This window comes from Paramormyrops kingsleyae, chromosome 6 (assembly GCF_048594095.1).
Source record: "Paramormyrops kingsleyae isolate MSU_618 chromosome 6, PKINGS_0.4, whole genome shotgun sequence".
Classification (NCBI taxonomy): domain Eukaryota; kingdom Metazoa; phylum Chordata; class Actinopteri; order Osteoglossiformes; family Mormyridae; genus Paramormyrops; species Paramormyrops kingsleyae.
In genome coordinates this window covers 16,885,632-16,898,853 of record NC_132802.1, presented here as the reverse complement: position 1 = coordinate 16,898,853, position 13,222 = coordinate 16,885,632, and the positions used below count along the sequence as shown (strand labels likewise).

The following is a 13,222-nucleotide window of genomic DNA, read 5'->3' as shown; positions in this document are numbered from 1 at the left end:
AGTTTATTTTAGTCATTCGGCAAACACATTTTCCCAGAGTGCCTTGCAGAGCTCATTTGCCAAGGCAGCTAAACACAAAGAAATACTGCACCATTAACCGCTACGTCATTTGCATCCGCCCAAATGTGGTGTCGACCTTGCGTGTAAAAGCACACAGGGTTCAATTAACGACCTGACCACCTGGGACCTCTGTGACTGACAGGTCAGGGTGGGGGGGCTGTTACAGTTTTCCGAAATTAAAACCTAATCAAAAGAAAGACTTGATTAGAAATTCTCCAACTGAATGGGTAAGTAGCTTGATAATACTGGGCATGGAGGGAGGTACGACTGAAGAGCTGCTGGGTGTATGACCCGCCACCACAGAAATGTCGCTAAGGCTTTTGAAATTCTCTCTCATCGGTGACGTCCTGAAGCTGCCCTTGCCAGATTCCCTGTCACCTGACCTAGATCCGTCCCTGAGTGTGCCGGGCAGTGGGAGGGCACCCACGGGACACAAACGCTGAAGGAAAATATTAAATGATTACTCCTTCCCCACACATGAGGAGGATATGAGGAGCGGTGGGTAAAACGATGGGTAGAATCCACTAAATTTTGCTGTTCATCTGGAATGTTACCAGAAATTAACACTCATCCTCATGGATTCTACGTTCTTTATCAGACATCTCTTGGGACAGATAAATTGCCGCGGCACTGCCAGAACCCCGAACATTCGGCTGCTTCCCCCTACGTCTGTCATACCTGTGGCCCTGCTGATGACTCCAATTAGTCTGAACAATGTGCTGTCTCACCGCCAGATGTTGCTAATTAAGATGCCTGTCCCCAGTGTGCTGTGCCTTCAGTGTGATTGACCATGGGCAGCCCGCGCTGGGGCGGCGTCAAACCAATCCCTGAATGGGTAAGGTGACATGATGACACCAGGGCAAGAAAGAGGTCTTCAGGACACACACGAAAGAGTAGTTATCGAGCAACATCCTTCAATCCCTGCCAGCTGCAAGCTGGTCTCTGGAGGACACGCATTTCAGATCGGGGCAGGTGGAAAAACAGCAGGTATGATTCTGCAGAATGCTGTTGAAGCTCTCAGTTAATCGCCTTTGAAGGACCTATTTTGGCTTTTCATAAGAAGTCACAAATTAACATCTGCAGATTTGAAAGTTCTGTAAGCGCCTTCATATTCCTGTAAGAAATCCTCCTTGTTGAATCAATGCATCTATTGTTCTGGATTTAACTGACAGGCTGCGGATTGCCTCTCTGTCTGATCTACACGCTCTTTGATGTAACAGCCCATAAGCAGATAAGAGTATGGTAAAAACACGTTAATCTTGCTTTGGTTCCAAGCACCACCCTAACACAACGGCATAAGGACCCAGCATCTTGGAACCTTGGGGTGGTCTCCTGCATTGGGGTGTCGGGGTGGGGGCACGCTCATCACAGTGGGTGGAAGAGTTCTGCTAGGGAGGAGAGTCCCCAGAGGTAAAGCTGCTATGATAAACATCAGCTTGGGTGGGGGAGGGGGGACTAGCTCACACAGCTTTCACATCAACAAGAAAAAAATGTTCATGAAAGTGACCTACATTTCTAGATCGCTTTGAAGTTCCACAGAAGCCTTTTACAGATTATACATTCTTGGGCTTTCTGAGTTCTGCAGGCATATGCACACGCACCAGTGAGCAGACAGTAGTAACATTACTTTCTATTAATAGAGTGTGTTTAAGTCCCAAAAGCTTCCTGCTATATTTTAATCCCCTAGACTATGCAATGAGGCCCTGCCTCGTGTCAAAGCGGTCCCAAAAATACATCCCTGATTGCCAATTGTACCCAGCTGTCTGTTCATTCTAGAGCTGCAGCTGAATCTGCAGGAGGAAGCATTCGGTTAGGCAAATCGTAATCACATACCCATTCATTACCTCAGTTACTGGCCTCATGAAAACACACATTCTGTGAAAAACCAAATTAATCAAGTAAAGAACAGCTACACACTTGAGTAGAAATAGATGCAGGCTACCCAGTTCAATGGCTGTTCAGATAATGAACACATTTGCGTTTTCTCCCAGAGCTGAAAAGTGTGAAAAACAAAACTGTGCATGTAGTCATAAAGAAGGAATCCATTTTTGAGACACTCAAGCAAAGATTCATATCAAGACTGAGGAAAATCACATTACATGGCCCAAACAGTGTTGTGGAGCCAAGTTAGGCTTGATTTAAAAACAGAAATCATTATCAGTAGACGATGATTCCTACACTGCACACCAGGCAATGTGAGAATCCCACACTGCATTGCGCTGAAGATGTTACACAAGGGAAAGTCCAGACAGTCAACAGAAGTAAATAACACCTGGCCATGTTCTCCTGCCAAGGGCTGCCATGCTGCTGAAGCTCTTGGAGAAGTTGCACAGGTGCCCACAGACAAAACACGAGAGGTGGCACCAGCCCAACGGCCCCCACCCCCATCCTCACCACGCATGGGGGGAGGTCAGCACAGGGTGCCAATGAACTGGAGACAGCCCGCCGCTAACGAGCATAGCCCTCTTAATTGGCTCCCAGGGCACCATGATGCAGACTGCAAAGTCCTGGAAATAGGGTGAAGGGGACCCAGGGGTGGCAGTCGAACGGCACCGTTTGCTGGCCCAAAATCACAGCATCCTTGCAGTCGGCTACCAGGTACGAGCAGCGCTGAGCCCTCACCGCAGTAGGATGACGGAAACTGCTTCACCTGGGCTTAGTCTGTGCTTCACAAACCTGAGACACACCTCCAGATGATTACGTCGTCTACGAGTCAGTGCTACCCAGCCTTGCGAGTCTGCCTCCTCCCCGAGAGCAGGGAAGACTCTGTGAGGGTTGATTTCTGAGCGAATCCCGACTCGAGCCATCTGATATGGTGACAGCTATGTCAACTCCATTGCAGCGTTACGAGTTAACGAGCTATAAACTGCCAGAGAAATGTTCATGGGAACCAGCACAGTAAGTACTGTAAATGGCAATGAGTACACTGCATTTTTTGGTGCATACTAATGAATTTAATGCAAGAGATTTGTGACAAGAAAGTCCTGGACTAGGAGTTCTGGACCCTCAATGAATCACGCCTCATCAATATGAAGCCCCCCGAATCACTGCAGCCAGGCATCCAGCCTTAGAATGAGGGCACTTTGTGGACATTATGGGATGGCTAGCAGATGGCATCTCTGCCCCTTGTTTCATGACCTTCAGCTCCCCAAGCCCTAGTCTCACAGGGCAATGAGAACAGTCCAGAAGCAGTGAGCTTTGGCCAGAATTTCAAAAAGAGCCTCTATCTGACACTGCGGACTCTAAGAAAGGAAAACTGAAGGTGAGAACCAAGATGCCTGGAGGCCCAAAGCCATGAGCTTATATAGGACGCCATGTCTCAAAGGCAAGGGACGTGGCAGAGACATTGCATCAGGGCAACGAAATGACAGAAAAAGTTAGAAGAAAACTCAGCCCGAGGCACCGCTGACCTATTTCATTACGCTGAAAGTCCTTGACTGCCGGATTCTCCATGTCATGTTAATCGACCTTTCTGATACCTCTCCTGGGTGGAGCCTGGAGTGATTAATGAAGACTGACTCACCCTACAGCTGTTTCTGGCCACTGCCTCAACTTTCTTTCAGTGGCTGGTTTCTGGAAAAACACAGAATTGTAAGCTCTGCTTTACATATTAAGGGACGTCAAGGTGGATCTTCACTCTTGACTTTGTGGTATGAATGCTGACCTGATTTGGGCTTTTACTGAACATCCTAATCATACTGTACTTTAACGTCTTCACAAGCACAAGCCAGGCTCAAAGTGCTGGGTCATTTTTATTTTCATAATGATGTTGACATTGACCAACCTCATGAGCTGTTCTCCTTGGACAGGCTGCAGACTCACCGCAACCCAGAACTAGGCCAGTGCCCAGTGGTATGAAAAAGGGGGGTTGAGTGGATGGACGTTTAAACGTCGTACCAAAGAAACACTCAGATACCTTTGTTGAGGTATCTAGAGAAGAAATTTCGGTAACACCAATGTCATGTCTATAAGAACACATGCACGTACTCATAAAACATTTTTATGCATCCATAAAGCATTATAAACATGCCGATGATAATAAATAGCAGATTATGGCCATGCTGGTTTTTTAAAAACCCTTCTTTCTGCCTGTTGCATGTCTGAAAAAAATCCTGGTGAGGTCATAGGAAAAGCAGAGCGTGTTACTGTCTACCAATATGACAGGTACCCAAACAAACCAGCTATATAACAGTAATACAGAAACTCCGAGGAGAGACTTTCCGAATACTGTTAGAAAACGTTGGTTCACGGTCGGTCTCCCATAGGGAAAGAGCGGATGGAGCCAGAATTCATTGCTTATCTGGAATCTGCTTGTATTTTGTAATCAAAGCTGCAGTGTTCCAGCACATCTGGGCTGAGAGGTTTCAATTCAAATTCCAAACAGGTTTGCAGGGACTTGATTTGCCTCATTATTTGACTAATTAGGCCAATTTTGCTTTTATTTTTAGGTGAGAGATGATTTCATGCAGTCGATAAAACTTTAGAATTAAGCAGCACTTATGACAACCCTAATTGAATTTAATTGATCTTCATCATAGTTGAGTGCCATTACAATAATATTAATTGAAACAAGGTCACAGCTTGTTATTAATTAGTGTTACTTAGCCCTCCAGAATCCTCTGGAGATGTACAGCCAGTACAGATGATGTTTTCCATGATGAGGTTTCCATGAGTCCCATATTTAAGACGCTGCCCCAAGAACAACCATATACCCTCATATTAATGCTGTGTCCCACAACAGAGAACCTGCCATAAGGACTCACCCTTGTTCTTCCATCATCTCCTGCAGCTCCATGCATTTTAGCTCCACTCTCCTCTTCCGCTCATGGTCCAGGATTTCCCTGTGGGCTCTCTTCACCAGTACCGGCTCTGGCTTCTCCGACTCCTCGTCTGACTTAGGCCGGCCTGTGGATCCCCCCGGTTGGGAGAAGCCGTTGGCGCTGTCCTGGGGGGACGGCACCCTCGCCCCATCGTACATGGCCTCGGCACTCTGTGTGACAGCAAAAAAAAGTGAAAAAGTGAAATAAAAGTGAGTGAATTGAATCTGAAAGCTCTCCGGGGGGGGGGGTTCCCCTTATGCACAAGGCTTCCCTTATGCATCTTTTCCTCATTACAATGACCCAAAAAAGGGGCCTCCTCTTCCCTCTTTATCGTCCTATGCATAGATACGATTTTCTCTAACCTCTACTCATTGCCTTTTTAGGGGGAAGGCATTGTTTTGAAGCTCACCATGGTGCAAATTGTTATGTGCCTTGTTGTGTTGTAGTCACTGCCTAGTTGAAGTCAAAACAAAGTAAACAATGTGAATAAGGTTAAAGTGCTTTGGAAACTCCAGCCACGTGTCAGGACTTACGTTAGTGCCATCAAGCACCTCTGTATTGAAGTACCGCATATTTTATCAAAATGCAAGATCAGACAAGGTTTGCAGGGTATCGGGGCAGGCTAGACTGCAAGGAACTTCTTTCTGACTCCCTAACAAAGGTAAATGAGTTACTCTGCATTGCAAGCAGAGATCAACGCTCATCAGTGTCCAGCATGACGTCAGGTAGTGCCAGCAGCCAAACCAGGTTGAGCAGCTGTCTCTTGCACAGATAAGAGTGAGAGTGCAGTACAGAGCAGTGATGTATGCTGCCTAGAGCCAGTCCTACCTGGCTCTGTGGAAACCTGTGTCAATTTAAGAGGACAAAGGAGATGGTTAAGATGCCATTTTTCTGCTATACTGACAGTGTTTCCTTGTCAAAACGGAGAAATGCCATGGACTGAGAAAAATCGACACAAAGGTATTAAAATCATATTTTATACGTGCTTCCACTGTACAGTCACACTCTCGATGCTCAAGTTGTATGAAACAGAAAAACGGGAGAGAATCAACACAGCTCTCCCACCAAGAACCCCAAGGTTTTCTATTCTGTTGATGAAGATGGAAACGACTGGCTGAGGCACTACCCAGCACTGCCCCTTAAGTTTCCAGCTGGGCTGCGATCTGTCGACCTGGCAGGCCCGTTTCGATCCACGCGTGCTGAGGATGACTCATCAGCTTCCACAGCATCACGGACTACTGCCCGTGTTCCTTGCAACTTGCAAAAGTGCATTTTTAGGTGTAGAAAGCAGATTACGCAAACGCATCTCTCTCCCTGTCCGCTTCTCATGGCTGTACCAGCCTTTCGCACTCCCCAGACTGGGAGCTGCATGTCTCGTTTTCCGTGCATGCCGATCCCCGGCATGAACGTCATGCTTAAGGAGTATTTCAGCAAAGACTTCACTTAATTCTAGTGTCATTTTAAGCCACTGTTCCTCATGAAACAAACCTGGTTTAATCACTGAAACTCAAATGTGCCCTCAACAATCACCTTACGAAAAGATTTCTTCTTCTTGCCATGGTAGCCAAGACAATAGGAATTGCAGCCTCCATCCTTAAAAGCATTTCATAAATTTCTTACTTAATTACTTGCTAAGTAATGAAACAGGAGAAGTACCTGTGCAGAATCAATGTGTCCCTTTCACTGGACTGACATGACTTGCGAGACACACCCAAGATAAAACACAAGTTAACAAAGTTAACTGACAAGTTAACAAATCAAATAGCAATGACACGATTAGTTGCTCCAGCAACAGTCCTGTATGTGTGGGAATGTAGATGGTCACCAAAATGCCAGTGGAGGGGTGCAACCACATGCCCTTAGTCTGTCTGGAGATAGACGCTCAGTGCGACACTTGGTCGAAAGCAAGGCTCACTGCTTGTTTGGCTCGGCAAGGGAGACTGCAGTGAGAAAGGCCAGAGAACACTCTGGAAAATGCTGCACGACCCCCCCCCCCCCCCACTGTTCCACATTGGCAATAATGCAACCAAAGCAAGCTTTCAGTTACAAATCCTTCAACACACATGAATTCATTAAAAATAAAACCAAATGCACAGCTTGTTAATTTTGGAGTTACATGTGTGCTGTGTGGCTGATTTGTGTATGACTCATGTTCATTTTTAGTGCCAGATTACCCAGGCAAAGACAAGGCTCATATTTTCCATTTGCAGGTAACGGTCACAGCAGCAGACCTGTGTACTGTACTATGAATCAGGTGTTCATAGATGAGATCATGCAGGGGCCCTGTGACTTCGAGCAACACAATCAACCTCAACTCCTCTGCTAATCATGTGCCTTTTTCTAAAGGGGTGAAGCCTGGGATCTCAGCGACGGGTTTGAGTTTGACAGTCGCGCCTTAGAACTTAATGAAAATGGAAGCGCTTTTCGGGGGGAAAATGTGCACGACGAGATAAGCAAACCCCCTCAAAATAAGCGCCCCTGCAATTGAGGTTCCGACTCGAGTGCCGCGATGCGATTTGACAGGGACTAATTGGGGGGGGGGGGGGGCATCGGAAGCAGCCCCAGCGGCCCAAAGATGCGTGCGGGTCTCTGGTGCATGCGGCAGGAGTCGGGGGACTAATGAGGTCATATTTCACAGAGGATTAAAAAAAAACTGCTTGCTTAATCAATGCTGCTGCTCCGCATCCTCGGGGGGGGGGGGGGGGGGAGGGGAGGTGTCACCAAGCTGCCGTCACCCAGGTGTTTACCAAGGCCTCTGTATATCTCAGCCAGGACCACGGTGAGGCTGGGGCAGCCACAACTGGCCCGTCTCCTCCCGCCTCCTCGCTGCGGACAAAGTGCAAAGTACAAAAGTGGCTTGGTCCAGCAGGTCAAATGCACTTTTTCTGAAGCGCGGTCTGTCCTTTAAGCAGAGTGTGCTGATTTTATGGCGGTAAACTGTCACACCATTCCTCGAACGTCCTTCTAATCACCAAACAGGTGGAGGAGATAGTGAGAGAGATCGTAGCTGAATCCATAATAAGCACCTTCTTGCTTGAAATCTCAACCAATTCCTTTGTCCCTGTCTGTTTCTGAACGGATGTGAACTGGCTGACATCAGGTGTGAGTCCAAATCAAGGACAGTCAGAGCATTATTAACAGTTCATTTCCAGGATAGCAGCTCATCCATACCTTCCGGTTGTGTGTATAGTTTCAACCCCTGGCTGTGTGTGTGTGTGTTGGCATGTACATATTATATTGCAGGGACCAAATATTCCCACAATGTGATAGAAACCTGTTATTCTGACCTTGTGGGGGCTCAATTTTATCAAAATCTGTGAATGCAATAAAAAAACAAAACATATTTTTTTTAGTTACTTATGGTTGAAGTTAGGGCTGAGTGGGGATTAGGGTTTTGCCTAAATGGACAGTCCCCACAAAGATATGGGTACAGGTGTGTGTGTGTGTGTGTGTGTGTGTGTGTGTGTGTGTGTGTGTGTGTGTGTGTGTGCTTCCACTGGCTCCAAAAATGAACTAGCGACACACAAATGAAACATACCCAAGGTAGGTACACTGACTTCTATTCTGCAAAAGCAAATAATGGGTGAGTCGTTATGAAAAATTATTTAAAAAAAAAACCTCAAAAAGGGGGATGCAGCTGTGAGATGAGCCCCTTCTCTGTCCACTCCTTTCACAGTGGCCTTCATTTAGGCCAGCCAGGTTGGGTCCGCTTCAGTGATACCACTCTAATAAATGCCTTTCATTAGCCTGGTGCATGTAGGCAGATTAAACTGTCATTTGACAAAATGAGACGAATAGTGCAATTTATTTAAGTGAATTACAGGAGAACGATGCATTGGGATGTCACAGGCCAGGAAGTTTAAATAACATAATCGATTTGTGGTAAAAGAATTAACATGGATAACGAAGTAGAAGCACAAACATTCACAAATGAAACGCAAATAAAAGTGCAGCAAAGGGAAAATCTGAGTGTTTACCTTTCAGTGAAATAATGCAAGTGGAGGGTGTTTCTTTAGGAGAGTGGCTATATTATTCTTAATGAATAATCAGTTAAAGAAAGACTGGAGGGCACAATAGGAAGACTGCAGTGCAATGAGAGCTTATTTCCAACACTATGGATTGTTTGGAGTAAATCTCTTGAGGAGCCCACTGTCCTGCAAAGGATTCTGGGGTTTCTGAGTAATGGCACCCAGCTGGATCTGCAGTTTTTTTTGCCTCCCTCTCCAGGTCCCCTGATACTTCCAAACACCATCTATTACAGGGAAATGCAGCAGTGCCCCCCCCCCACCCAATCTATCAGCCACATGCACTCCTGCATTTCTCGAGCACCTTTCTAAGGGAATGAAGATGAAGCTTGAAGCTCTGTGGTGTCGCACTGCTCTTCTTCCACACCTATGTCTGAATATAATGAAATGCTGCAGAGATGCACTGCCCCCTCTCCAACACCCTTAACCCCTACCCAGCCCTAACCTTAAACATAAGTAACCAAACAAAACACAAGATGTGGCATTTTTAGTGTTTTGATCACAGTCACAGGTTTTTATAAAAATGAGTTTCTACCTGGGGGGGCAAAAAAATGGTCCCGCAGCAATGCACATACACACACACACCTGGGGCTCACCCGTGCTGCTGTTGAAGCAGACGGCAGGCGTGCTCGTGCAGTAAGAAGCGCACCCACGGCACAAGCACTCATGATGCAGAGTCAAAACATTTTTGCCGTTTCTTCCCGCTCTGACAGAGTGCCACCACTGTGCCCTGGGAGCGCTGACTGGCAGACCATCTCCACTGTTGATTACATTGTGAATGACGCAGCACCTGACCTTGGGAAATAAAGGAGGCCGACAGCGAGCGCTCCGCTCCAGCTCCGTGCTCCTGGTGCGTCGGCCTACGTCTCGGAACACGATAAGCTTTCGCTCCAGGTCTCCACAAGCTTTATTTACTTATTTATTTTAAACAACATGCTTTATTTGCCATTTGCACAGGTACACTGGAATGCTCTGCTGACCCCATCTTGCTCGCCATGGCTTGGGGGTCAGTGCAGGATCAGCTAACATGTGGCACCCCTGGAGCGGGGCGTTAAGGGCCTTGCTCAAGGGCCCATGGACATGTGACTGTGCAGCCGAGCCCTGGGGGGTTGAACGGGCAACCTAATGATCACAGGCACAGGCAAATTCATAGCCACTCGCCACCTGGCGCTGAACCACGAAGCACCAGCTCTGTTTTTAACTCCCATTCAGACACAGCATCTCTTTCAAGGTTACTGATGATTTAAGAGCAGAGAGGCTCTGACAGGGCTTGATGCACCACGGGGATTGTGTGACCCGTCACCACAGCGAGGGCATGGGCAAAGCTGAGGAGGCCTCGGGGGCACAGAACCTGACGAGCCCCCCACGCCATCCGTGCAGAGCCAGGCGGCAGGGCCGGAAAGTTCAGGAATCGCATCACTGTATCGTGAAGGCCATGCTCGGCCATTACTATAGAGCTGACAGTCACCGTAAAGGAGGCTCACACTGTCCGCAAGCCAGAGATTTCAGATTATTATTAGTATTTTTCAACTTGAAATTTTCTGAATATTGTTTCACAATTGAATGCCAGCGGTCCTATTCCTGCTGGCACTATTTCAGTTTTTTCCGTCTAAAGCTAGAAACGGCACCTGTAACGACGTAACACCTTGGAGTGCTACGTCTATTTTTGTCCCTCCTCAGAGACCGACCTGAGATGCGAAAATAGACCGGAGCTCTGTAGGTTGCTCTGTGAGGGTTCGAAGCGCACCATGACAACGGTCCGTAGGTGCGAGTAGCTGCTCTTCTAATGCCCGCGGAGAGATGTGTGTGTGTGTGTGTGTGTGTGTGGGGGGGGGGTGTCTCTCTTTTCAGTACTAAAACAATACACCCCACCTGACCTCATGTAGGAGTAAGGGAGTAAAATATATATGTAACAGCAGCACATTGGGTCTGGGGCCTAGCAGACCTGGGAGAACAGCTTTCCAGAAGCCCAAGAGGGGTCAGTTATGTGGGTGGGGCCTGGTCACATGATTCTCAGTGAGCAGCCTTCACACTAAGCCTCCTGCTCTCTGAGGTCTGCATAGGCCATGAAAGAACCACACCATCTCCGAATGTGACCCAGCGTATACCTCAGGCTTCCTCTCTGCTTCAACCATTCATGGGGGTGAATATACCTTTTTCCATTCACTAAGCCCATACTGGCTTTTCCGCAGCGGGAGGGGCTGACTAAGAGGGGCTTTAATGGCGCGTTCGTTTTTCTCTCGGAACTCGGAAATTCCGAGTTGAGTGACATCACGTCCGACAATCTCCCGTTCGAGCTACCCACATCTCGGAACAAACATGGCTGCCTCCATGAACACGCTGCTGTGTGTTGTTGCTTTATATTTTAGCAGGTTTGGAGTGAGATTATTTTTTCCGAGAGACAAACAAACAACAAACACAAACTAGTCAAACCACATTAAAAGCTTTATAAAATATTTTAGTACATTCATAGCGATATTCTTTTTTTGAGAGGTAAACAAACTACAAACAAACCAAAGACACTAACAAGTCTGGTAAAAATCTGATATTGCATGATAGGATACTGTTTACGGTCATGATATGGTATTCTCTAAATCGAACACGTGCAATTACATTTATAACTATTAATACAATTAACAAAATAAACATTTTTAAAGATTTATAAAATAGAATTACTGTTGAGTGTGTAAGCCGCCATGTTGAAATTACATCACAGGGGCAACTCGGACAACAAAATCTTGTCCGACATCAACGTCGTAAAACAGGCGTGTTTCCGACGGGAAGTTTTTCGTGACGTTTCGTGACGTTTTCATCCGAGTTCCAACTTGGAGAGAAATAATCGAACGCACCATAAGTCAGCCATAAGGAGGGCAGGCCCCACCCCCTGACGCCCCCAGGCTAGGCGAGCGGCAGCCAGTACAGACCAAAGCATCGATGTTTCGAACACTGCTAGCGAGGCACCTCAAAGCATGTATCACCCAACTTCAGAGACAGACGGACCTGTCGCTGGAAGTTCACAGGAAACGACCCTGATGCAGATCTGGCCCGCAGCAATCAGTCACTTATTACACTTGCTGGCTGCTAGGAAAATTTGCCTTACTGAGTTTACAGGGAATTTCGGCCGCAGCTCCAGAACAAAGCATCACATCAAGCAGAAAGACTTGGGACTGAGGGCCAGGGCACGTCCGGGGTTATGACGGAGCTAAGCTTCACCGTGCTCATCCATCACCACCACATGTTCCTTGAGCTGCTCATCTTGATGGAGATCACCACACATAGCATCTGCCTCAGTCAGGGCAAATCCAGCGGTGTCAGTTCTAGATCCTCCCCGCTCTCTGCAGCGGTGGAGGTCAAGCGGAGAAGATCCTACCCCCTTCCTGGCTGGTGGCTGCCGTATCTGAGATTTCAATCTGTCTCCTGCCACGTTCCTGTTTCAGCTGGACTGTCCCCATCTCCTCTGACATGCTTCTGACTGCTCAGTCACTGAAAGATCTCATGTGAAGACTGAAGAAGGCTCCCCCTGACAATCCAATATTCTCTTTCGATAGACACTCTGTGAATTATGGTCCTGCCCAGTTTCTGGGATGTATGAGGAATCCTACACCTTTCGGGCAGGTTCTCTGTGACCCGAAGAAGACCTGCTTCTTTACACTGACTACCCGTTCGCCCCTTGTTGCAGTAATGGGGTCAGCATGGTTCCGCCCCCCGCCCCCCACCCCCCACCCCGGACCCTCTCAGCTCTGCACCCATTTTGTCAGCAGCATGATAGCACATGAGCAGGACCCCCCATGGCTGCTCATTCCCATCCACAATGTTCGCTAACACGTCTAATAATGCGACTTCAACCAAAGCACTACAACTGGTTTGACACCCACATATCTAGGCTACGTGCCCTTCCAGCTTACTCTGGGGGCACCATCATGACCTCACTGGGAATCTTCAGGTTTACAGAGATGGTGGAAGAGCACAGCAAGTATGAAAATCCCATGACCTAGTTCAGGGTTTGACTGCCAGGAGGTGCTCTGCTCTTTACCCTCCACCAGGGTGCGTAACCTGAGCTGGTTCCGTAATCCAAGACGCACCCCCACCTTTGGCCCTGTGCTCCCTGGGCCCGACTCTGAGCTCACTTTGATCCTGCTTGGATAACCACTTACACAAAGTTACGTTACACAAAAGATTCAATAAAAAATTTAGACGAACAAATAGATAAGTAAATTTAATTGGTTTGGAATTACCAATAATATACCACACCTGTCTCTAAAACAACGTATCCAAATCCCAGGGTCGGTAGAGTCTGTTCACCGCTGGGCCCTTGAA

General features: G+C 47.3%; 1 protein-coding gene across 4 annotated transcripts in view; it reads right to left on the bottom strand.

The window, feature by feature from the left end:
- Positions 1-13,222, bottom strand: part of srrm3 (serine/arginine repetitive matrix 3) — a 79,303-nt gene that overhangs the window by 40,677 nt on the left and 25,404 nt on the right. For all 4 annotated transcript variants that reach the window (XM_023833121.2, XM_023833124.2, XM_023833125.2 and 1 more), the window contains exon 2: positions 4,824-5,050. In XM_023833121.2, coding sequence (XP_023688889.1) covers positions 4,824-5,038 — 215 coding nt within the window. In that variant the 5' untranslated portion in view covers positions 5,039-5,050. The remainder of the gene's footprint in view (positions 1-4,823; positions 5,051-13,222) is intronic.